General features: G+C 41.3%; 1 protein-coding gene across 1 annotated transcript in view; it reads left to right on the top strand.

Moving 5' to 3' along the window:
• Positions 1 to 2,646: 2,646 nt before the first annotated feature.
• PINX1 (PIN2 (TERF1) interacting telomerase inhibitor 1) overlaps positions 2,647 to 10,809 on the top strand; it is an 87,832-nt gene continuing 79,669 nt past the window's right edge. The window contains exons 1-3 of the mRNA XM_032855734.1: positions 2,647 to 2,819; positions 8,513 to 8,622; positions 10,313 to 10,405. Of these exons, the coding sequence (XP_032711625.1) occupies positions 2,801 to 2,819; positions 8,513 to 8,622; positions 10,313 to 10,405 (222 nt within the window). The 5' untranslated portion in view covers positions 2,647 to 2,800. The remainder of the gene's footprint in view (positions 2,820 to 8,512; positions 8,623 to 10,312; positions 10,406 to 10,809) is intronic.

Raw genomic sequence — 10,809 nt, 5'->3', positions numbered from 1 at the left:
CTCTGAGGAATGAGCTAAGTTTAACCAGCAAGATTCAGTTATATATCTTTTATAGATAAAAATTTTAGTGATGGGGCACTTGGGTGGCTCAGTGGGTTAGGCGTCTGCCTTTGGCTCAGGTCATGATCTCAGGGTCCTGGGATCGAGCCCCCATTGGGCTTTCTGCTCAGCGGGAAGCTTGCTTTCCCCCTCCCCCTCCGCCTGCCTCTCTGCCTACTTGTGATATCTCTCTCTCTCTCTGTCAAATAAATAAAATAAAATAAAAACTTTAAAAAATATTTTAAAAATTTTAGTGATATATCTGACATATAGTGTAAAGATATAGTACAACATATGAAAATTCTTTTTTGCAATTGTACAGAATGTGTAACGAGCTTTTCTAATTGTATGTGTGTGCAGTGGCCAGGCAAGGGGAGGAGGACTGATTGTGATTTGCCAGAGCTAAAGAAAAGAAGTAGCAGTCATCCGTCTCTGATCTTGGTCTTTGCTTGCCTGAAGGCAGGGAACTAAGTCAAACCCAAGTACCTCTTAGGTTCAGGTCTTTGGACTATACTGAAAGCATTTGTCAGCCTTACCTAAAGGTGTTCTTCATAAAGTACTTTTCTTGAACAGAAGAAAAAAGTGTATTTTAACCACAGGTTCATTTATACCTTTGGTTGTTTGATGGCCTGCTGCACAAAGTAAAGTCTGTGGATCATCAGTACCCACATCCTTGGAAGCTTGTTAGAAATGCAGAATTACTGGTCCTATCCTAGATCTGCTGAACCAGAAACTGCATCTTAATAAAATCTTCAGATGATTCACATGCACATTAAAGGTTAAGAAGCACTGCTCTGAGAGGGTCTGCCAAGAAAGAGACTGAAGAATAAAACTGAATGTCTTATATTGAATCACCTTATTTTTAAAAGCACAATATTCATTCCCAGCCGACAACTTAAAACATATAAATAGGATTCTATATATTTTTCTAAAACCCAACACCTGACAGTAGTTTTTTTTTTTCAATAGATAATCCTCATAGTTTTTTTTTTCCATAGGCACAAGAAATGCTGGAGTTGGAACAAACCTAGGACACCATTAGTCTATCCTGCACTCACCCAAATGCAGAATACCTTCTCTAGGATTCTTTTGCAGCCTCTGACTGAACATTTCCAGGAAAGGCAGCTCACCAAATCACAAGGCACAACCAATCCTTGCCATTCACTGCCGCACTTGACAATCTTAGTTTAGTTTTTACCATTTATCACCTGGACCATGGCAACAGTGTTACAAACTTGTCTCAATCTTTCTGACCATCCAAAAGACAAAACGGTCTTCCAACAATCACATACCAACAAATGTGGTGCTTGAAAATTTTTACTTTCTTTTCAATTCACTATTGTCCACACTCATGTAACTACCTTTTATTTTCTCTGGTCTCATCAAACAGATCAACTAATTATCCAAAGATCTGGGTGACCCTGCCCTTCTAAGTCCAACTTAGAGTCCAACTCCCTACCTTCATCTTGTTCTCCGTGGCACAATGTATGGGCTCCCTGACTTAGGTATAAATATTCCATTAATTTTGCCTCTCCTCAATTCCCCCAGCTCCTGGGTATTCACCAATAGCAGTAACTACTGCTTTTGTTTCTTTTTTTCTGATTTTTATGAAACTAGAGAAGTTAACTTTGCTTGTCTGACTCCTCATTAAAGGGCAAATTCATCTAGAACAGGAATCTAGTCCTTCATACAGCTTTTTGTGGTACCTGGCCACTCTCTTTATGTTCTGCTTATGAGGGGAAAGACTTCTATCTATACTATCACCTGAAGTTTGCTGGAGAGTCACATGTACAAGAAGATGTCCTTTCTATCTAAGAGTCTCATCACCAGAATTTCATTAGAACTCCCGTGGAGACTGAGACACTTCCGTTAAAATTCACAAATGGCTATAGAGCCCCTGCCATACTCAAATTATTTTGCTAGGTGTTGGTATGGATAGAGAGATGATTACGATAAAGGCAAAGTTCCAGAATGCAAGTTATAAGAGAAGAAACAAAACAACTTAGTCTTGTTGAAGACATCATGTTAGAGACAAAATTTTTGCCACATTCATTATCTTAACTTGGGATCCCACAGATAGGTAGATATATAGCTACTTGACCTATTTGTCTCTCTCATAGGGCAGAGGTAGGACATTAAGAGAGGTAGGACACCACAGTGCAAGGTCTTCCCCTCCGGGCGAGTTTGTCAAACTCCTCATACACACCGTTTTAAAACGCTGACAGCCCTAAAGGCTGTTGTTTACATAGCTCTTTCCCCCGAGACTGTGAGCTAACAGAGGGCAGAGTTCCTGTTTTATTTCCGGAAACCATGCTTGACATTTAGAAATCAATACTGAGCATGATACAGGTAACCCCACTGAGCGCTTGCCCTGTGGCACCCACTCTCAGAAAGGGTTTACGTATAGCCAATCATTTAGTACAGGAACTTGCTCAAGCGAATGAACCCATACCCTTCTGTCCACCGGCTTTAGATTCGGAGACCTCCGACCTCTTCCCCACGGCGTCCGCGCTCCCTCCCCTCCCAGAACTCCTTCGCCCCGCCCCTAGAACGTCCGCGTCCCGCCCACTCGCCCCCACGTGGCCGAGGGCCGGGCGCACCTCACTGACGTCACCAGCACGCGCCCTGGCGGCTCCTGTCCACCTGGTTTGCGAGTCCCGTGGTTTTAACTTTGCCGCGAGCTGCCAGCTCGGTAGCCGCTGGCAGGTCGGTAGCCGCCACCGCTCAGGTCCGGACGCTCGAGGCGCCCCAGGTTCTCGACATGTCGATGCTGGCTGAGCGTGAGTGGAGGGCGCGAGGGTGAAGGTTCCAGGTGACCCGCCAGGCCGGACCGAGTGGCGCGGGGTGCGGGTCGCCGGCGCGCAGCGCGGGGGCGGCGGGGGATGCCGGGGAACTGGGAAGCCGGGTTCGGCTCGCCCTGCCTGCCGCGGAGATTCCGAGCCCAGCCTTTCCCGGAAGTTAGCTACCGGTCTACTAGTGAAAGAGACTGCGAATGTCCACGTGGGACTCTTGTCCCTACTCTCACATCTGGGCCCGCGCGCGGTGGTTCGAATGGGAGCCAGGACGCGGACCGGGCAAACCCTGAGTTGTTCCTTCACTTCGTCGGGTCTTGGCCTCTTCTGGTTAAAAAGGGCCAGCAGAATCTCTTCAGGCCGTGAAATCCCGTTCTCGAAGATTTATTGAACCCAGAGAAAGAAAAGCAAGGGGTTTAGAAGCATCAAACACAAGAAATTAGCCTTTTTTAGGGGATGCAGGACTAATGAGTGATTCTAAGTAAGACTGGCGGTTTCGACTTAGTTGGCATTGTTAACATTCTTGCATGACAGATGTGTTGGCTGCAGCGCCGCATCCAACTTCAGTTTGCCTTTGACATTTATCTTCACTTTGTGAAGTTCCTTAATTCCCTCTCTTCAGAGGCTGACTTCTGAGCGGTATCTGTAGCTAAGGTTGCCTGCCACAAGATGGCAGTCGTGCTTTGGGCATGAAAAGTGTGTAGTGTGCCATGAACAGGAACAGCTGGTTTTAACAGACCGACAGCCGCCACACGGGTATTCTATGAAATAAATGCTGTCGGCATCCTCTTATCTAAAAAGGTGGGAGAATGGGAGCACACAACGTAAGGGATAAGGCACCGTTCCAATTTTACAGGGCTAAAATCCAGGTTTAGAGGAAAATAATTTGCCCTAGTGGTTGAGCTAGAAAGTGACAAATTTGATCTAGTTATCTCTGTCTTTACCTTTTTGTCACTGAGCCAGCAGTTTCCTGTTGTTTTTGAAGAATGTTTTAGACTGTATGGGCTCTGTTTCTTCATTTGTGAAACTAGGGCTGCTAGGATCTCTTCTGATTTATTTTCTGTGACTTAGCTTAATTCAGCATGCACATTAGCCCTGGCTCTGCTGTTCATTTATGTCTCTTTCCATGATCAGTTTCTGCAAGGCTATTAAAAAATTTATTTTATTATCTTCATTACTAGGTTGGCTTAAAAAAGTCAGTGAGATGGTAAACATGAAAACATTTCAGAGTATGAAATGCTTGTTATACAGGTGTGAAATGCTGTTTGTAGACATCAGTAATTCAAATTGCAAGATTTCAAGGAATATTTCAGTTCTCTCCCCACCGTGACTCCAATTTTTCAAATCTTTGCCATGATAATATATTTTGTTATCTTTTAAAATAACTTGCTAAGTTTATGCCTTTGGCATCCCTTGTGATTGGATTTTTAGGACTGGTGTTCTTATTTTACTTTTTAAAAAGATTTGTTCATTTATTTTAGGGAGGGGAGAGGGAGAGAACCTCAAGCATACTACCCACTGAGTGCAGAGTGCTTGGGACCCTGAGATCATGACCTGAGCCAGAACCAAGAGTCAGATGCTCAACCAGCTAAGCCTCCCAGGCACCCCAGGACTGGTGTTCTTATTTTAGAAGTAAGAAAATAGGAGCAATGGAAAGGCCTAGTCTCATAATTACAGTCCCTTGCAATTATTTTTTTCCGATAGTTTATAAAATTGGAGTAATTCTATAGGTACAGTTTTGTTTTCTCCCTCACTTAACATTAGTGAAAATTTTCAATTCATTAGGCATGCTGTTTCCTCTGTTTTCCCTTGCCATATGGACTATACTTTGTTTTCTTTTCTTTTTGCCATAGGCACTTATCCTATTTTTAAAATCTAGAAGTTTTCTTTTTGTTTCTCAGAAATATTTTTATTTAATGTTCTTGTAATTATCAAGTATTATTTTCTTGGGTCTCCCTTATGCAAGACAAGAAATCTAGATTACGTAAACCTCCCCCTATGTAAGACAAGAATTTAATTTGTTGATCTCACTTCCCAGTCTTTACATCATCTGGAGTTTCAGACCTGGATTTTTATCAAGTTATTACTTTTTTCATAGATTCTTTCTTTCTTAAGACCAGTTTTTGGTACTTCCAATCATCATATTTGTAGTCAAGTCACACTATGGTTAATGGATTTTAATGTTCATGTCATTAAAATTTAATATTGCAGTTTCCTTAATTTTGAATGTATCTTGAATTTTTTAAAAAACAATATATGGTACATGGATGGTATATTTTGAGCTCTTGAATATCTTGAAATGTCCTTTGAAAAAGAAAAAAAGACAAAACTTCTGTCCCATTACTCTTGGAACTCAACACAGCTTTCAGAGTAAGCTGAATCCTGGCATAAGCCAGGTGGCATTAGGCATGGAGTGATTGAAAAGTGAAGTCTGTTACAGCTGTTGTATGGAGGGTTGTTTATTGGGGCTACTGCAAAAGTATCCTGATGGAACCATCTACAGTTAGATCTTTAAATAGAATAAATAAAGCAAGATGGGATCGGGAGGGAGACAAACCATAAGTGACTCTTAATCTCACAAAACAAACTGAGGGTTGCTGGGGGGAGGGGGGTTGGGGGGTGGGGTTATGGACATTGGGGAGGGTATGTGCTATGGTGAGTGCTGTGAAGTGTGTAAACCTGGCGACTCACAGACCCGTACCCCTGGGGATAAAAATACATGTTTATAAAAAATAAAATTAAAAGAAAAATCGGAGGAGTCCCTGCTAGAGGGTAGTTAAACACATCATCCCTCCTGCAGATTCAGGGTATTCTCTTACGCTGCTGTTCCACATAGTGTCAGGCATCCCCAGGACTATCCCAGATTTAGTGATTTGCTCGAATTCAAGATACAGGACTCAGCAGAAAGTCGTACTCAGCCATGGCTAAGATGTGTTACAGCTAAAGGATACAGAATGAAATCAGCAAATGGGAAAGATATCTGGAGCTAAGTCCAAGGGAAACCAGACACGAGCTTCCAGAGTCCCCTTTCAGTGTGGTTACACAGGACATGCTTAATTGCGCCAGTACGAGTTGGGACAGCACTTGTATAGTGTTGCAAACCAGGGAAGTTAGGGACTGGTGTCATGTTTACTGGGGGCTGGTCATGTAGGCAGGCTCTGCTTGGCATGTGCTGAATTCCAGACTCCCAGAAGGAAAGCCAGGCATTTCGTATAAGCCATATTGTTTGTATAAACAGGCATGGTGAATCCTTCATCAATTCTGAGAATGCCAGGAACCCTCCTGAAACCCAAGTTCCCAGCCAAGATGCCAACTTTATAAGCAAGCCTTTCAGAGGACAGCAGTGAGGCCTGCTATGTTCTATTTTGCACACAGGGCTAGCAAAGCTGACTTCTAAGCACAGAGTAACTGTGTAATAAGAATAACCTCGATCCAATCTGAACAGACCAGTGATAGTCTTTTCCTTGCCAGGATTTCCCAAACCTGGAAACTTCTACAGCACTAGAGCCAGAGAGTGTTTCGGGGAAGTAAGGTTCTGATCAAATGAATTTGGGAAACATGGCATGCCTGCTTTGCCCTGGGAGGAGCTACACATCTGCATATTAAATATTCTGGGAAAGTCTGTAATATGGAACACTGTTAAATTTTGTTTCACCCATTGTTGCCCTTTTTTACTTTAATGGGACCTCCCCCCTTTAACATCCTCATTGGGGAAACCCTGTCCTACTCCATTGTTTGAGAATACCTGACATTTCTGCAAGGAAAAGAAACTGACCTTGGGGATCTTTCGTATAAGGCCTCTAGTCTGCTGTATATACATATGTAACATACACTGTTTTAGTTCTTATTGCAAAGAGTGGCCTTGTTCATTCTCAAAAATGTCCCCTTCATATAAGCCCCATTCCGAACACCCTGGCAAGCACTGAATAGAGACATGAGTTCTGACGCACACACCAGTAAACAGCCTCACAGAACACTGGTTAACGAAGCTCATTATCTGGCATGTCGCTTATTAGCAGAGGCAGTTGTTTGGAACCTCTGAACAAGCTCTCAAGGTTCGTTGTAGGAGGATGTAGGGTAGTCAAGACTCCAAACTCATCTAAAGGGGGTTGCTGCACATGGCAGTCTGCCATTCCTAAAGAAAGAGGGGATGGAGTGAGGGAAAACTGAAGGAAGGAACAAAAAGATGGACAAAGTTACAGGCTCTTGTTGATAGTGAGATACTGTACTTTGGTTGCTGCCATAGGTGAATAATAATGACATTTGACCTATAAATTTCTCACTTGGCCACAATTTACTTTGGGGGTTCATGTTCTTGTTTTGTGAACTTTTGAGGTTCTCTATCTCTGCAGTAATCTTCCTTACAGTGATGGAGCGATTAAGCATCTGCCTTTGGCTCAGGTCATTATCCCGGAATGCCGCCCTGCCCTCTCTTGTGTGCGCACAGGAGTACTCTCTCTTGCTCTCTCTCGCTCTCTCAAATAAATAAATAAAATCTTAAAAAAAAAAAAGACCTACAGTGATAAATTTGAGTTCCTAACACTGTTATTGATATGCATTAAAAAATTCTTACTATGAGGAGATTCAAAGCATGTGCTGAATTCCAGACTTAATTGTATTCCCTTGATTGTATTCCTTCCTTCCTTTCTTCCTTTCCTTATTTCTCCTTTTTTCCTTTCTTTCTTCAAATTCACTCATACATTCATTCACATGTTTACTGAGCACTTGCTATGGGCGCAGTGTTTTCTACTTCTTGTAATGAAACATAAAAAAGAATCACACAAATATGAGCCATAAGGAGATGATGGTCTAATAGAAAACATCAGGGAAAAAAAAAAAAGAAAAAAGAAAACATCAGAGATGGATGTAAATGGCTGCAGTACAGAAGAATTTAAGTTAAATGCCAGAAAAGCAGATAACTTATACTGGAAGTTCAGAGAAGGGGTCATTTGGCTTTAAGGTATTTGAATGACAAAGGATCTATAGTATCATGTAGTATATATGATATATTGTATACAATATTATATATAGTATAGGCTCTAAGAGTATCTATATTCAGGTGTGTGAAGGGTACAGTTGACCTCCCCAAGATCATCATGACTGTGGATTAAGAGTATAAGCTTTGACATCGGTTGAACCTTGGTTTGTATAGCATCCCTCTGATTTTTGCTTGGGGGCATTAGGCACATTTCTTTCTCTAAGCCTCAGATTTCCTCATCTGAAAAATGGAGATCAGAATACCCATCCTCACTGGGTTACTGTGCAAATGGAGTATAATGCATGGAGAGCATTTGGTCCATGCTGTACAGCAAGGAAAGCTGGAGTGGTGGCTGCTCCTGGTGGCAATGCCCATGAAGACAGGTGCTTTCAGCTGCTGCCTTTATCTGAGTCTGGGAGGCCAGGTGATGGCATATCATGTATTTCTGTTTGTCATATATGGAGGGAACTTTGTTATTCTTAGGCCAGTTTGTATATTGAGAATATACAGTTATTGGGAAAAACAGGGTAAGTGGTCTAATCTGAGATTTTATCTGCTGCTGAATCCAATATCTGTATCTAATAAAACATATCATTTGTCACATTTTTTGCAAGCATGTGTGTATGTAATAGGTTTTGTGTGTATTTGTGTAGTATTTTCCAGGTGTGAAAGGTAAACTGATGAGATACTTTGCCATTTCCAGGTCGGCGGAAGCAGAAGTGGTCTGTGGATCCAAGAAACACTGCATGGAGCAATGATGATTCTAAGTTTGGCCAGAGGATGCTAGAGAAGATGGGGTGGTCTAAAGGAAAGGTACAGTGGAAAAGAACAAAACAAATTGGAGCCATGCAAAAAGGCCAATCAGGAGGATGCATCTTTCTTTGAAGAATGGGAGAAATTTATGTTTTAGATCAATAACTGGTTTTGGAGAAATAACTAAATTGTAATGATAAAGTTAGAATTGAACACAGATGTCAGTTCTCTTTATCGCTTAAACTGCCGTGATTGGCATCTTTCAGAAATTGCACCTTTTAATTAGCTGCACTTAGAATCATACTTAAATCCATCAGGATTTTATATTGCTTAGAGTAATATTTTATTTCCCTTTATAGCTTAGAATACACATTTTTTCATTTCCCTTACACTCCATTTATTCCCAACTGTAATAGGATTTCTACTGATATCTTTGTGTTTAAATGGTTCTTGTGGAGGTCTTTAATGACCTTGTTGACAAATCCAGTAGATCCTTTTTTGTTCTCACATTATTTAGTCCCTTAGAAGCATTGGGCATAATTGACTATTCTTGAAATACTTTTGTCTTGGCTTCCACATACTACCCTCCTCTCTCTTTTTTCCTTCTCCCTCACTGGCCACTCCTAAATGTGTTGCCGGCTCTTTCTCTTCCAGGCTTTGGAGCTTTGGAGCTCCTCAAGGTTCAGCCCCAGGCTTTTTCTGTACTCTGCTCGGGTGAGCTCTTTCATTCCAGACCATGCTTGGGAGTTGTCTAAATTCTGAATGCTTTTCTACATCTGGTCCAGAAATGTCCTCTGAGCTTCACATTTGTAAATTTGCCAGCCTGCTTGACATTTCCACTTGAGTGTCTCAAGTTTATCTTTTTTTAATAACATTCTTGATCCACACCCCCGCCCCGCTCACCCTAGTCTTTTCATTCTCAGATCTTCCCCATTTTTTCAAATGGGCATGCTTAGTTCCTCTACCTCTTTCATTTCTCACCTCCCCAGTCATTACTCTTCTCCCCCCAGGACTCTGTCTTAAGCCACAGACCATAGTCATCTTTTTCCCTGATCACTGCTGCAGCCTCACAGCTGCTTCCCTCCCCTCCCTCTTTTCTACCTCTGGGCCATTTGCCAAAAATCAGTCACAATACCTTCTAAAGTACAGAAATTAGATCATGGCATTCCCTTGCATAGAAGTTCAGTGGTTTCCCATTGTTTTAAAAAATTAAATCCAAATTCCTACCATAATTTCCAAGGTCCTGTGAGGTTTATCTCCTTTTATCATCTTACTTTCTCTTAATCCACTTACCTGGAACTGTGCTGGTTACCTTTTAGTTTCTTAGTATGCCAACTTCTCTGGGACCTTACATGAGTGTTAATTAATGCAGGGGACTTGGTGTCTCCTCTTCCTACTTTCTTAGTGTTGTTTTATAAAATTATTTAATGGAGAGAACTGTAGATTTGCAGTATTTCTAATGGGCTTCCTTTGGTTTGGTGGTAGTACTCTGATTTTGAGCATCATGAAAAGACCTGTTCTTCGTAGTGGTGGAGTGGGTGTCAGTTTGAAGGAGTAGTATTCATTATTGTGAATGTATTGGTATTACAGACATACTTTGTAAGAATCCATTAGATTATGTCCTTTTTGAGGGTAAGGATATTGCCTCACTCCTGGATATTTATTAATTGAATGGGTGATAAAGGAGGAAAGATGCGATTTGTCTTGATACTTGATAAGAATGCTAACATTTTTCTGTTGATCTCCACAGGGTTTAGGGGCTCAGGAGCAAGGAGCCACAGATCATATTAAAGTTCAAGTTAAAAATAACCACCTGGGACTTGGAGCTACAATCAATAATGAAGTGAGCAACAGTGTATCTACTGGGGGTTTTCCTTGCATGATTTGCTTTTTTTTTTTAATAAATATAAACATTTTAATCCAATCAAATTGTTCAGTGTTCAGCTATTCAAGTGTGTATCCTTCATGCTGTGGTTAACTAAAGAGCCCGTAACTAAGCTGTCTCTTCATCACATCAGTGCCTTCACTTTGGCCTTATTGTCCTTATGGGATTCTTTACTTGCTTATGTCTAAGAGATCCAAATTAGCTTTATTGTTAAACTTTAAAAAAATATATACTTTTTTTAGAATATTTGTAATTCTGTACTCATTTCAGTACATAAGGGCATTTTCATCTTTACCGTTGTTCCAACATTTGCTTACATTATTAAAAGGCAGTGGTGTTTGGTTTCAGAAAGAAACTAAAAG

The sequence above is a fragment of the Lontra canadensis genome, unplaced genomic scaffold, assembly GCF_010015895.1.
Source record: "Lontra canadensis isolate GAN:19392208 unplaced genomic scaffold, GSC_riverotter_1.0 scaffold10, whole genome shotgun sequence".
In the NCBI taxonomy this organism is placed as follows: Eukaryota; Metazoa; Chordata; class Mammalia; order Carnivora; family Mustelidae; genus Lontra; species Lontra canadensis.
This window is presented reverse-complemented; position numbering and strand designations above follow the sequence as displayed.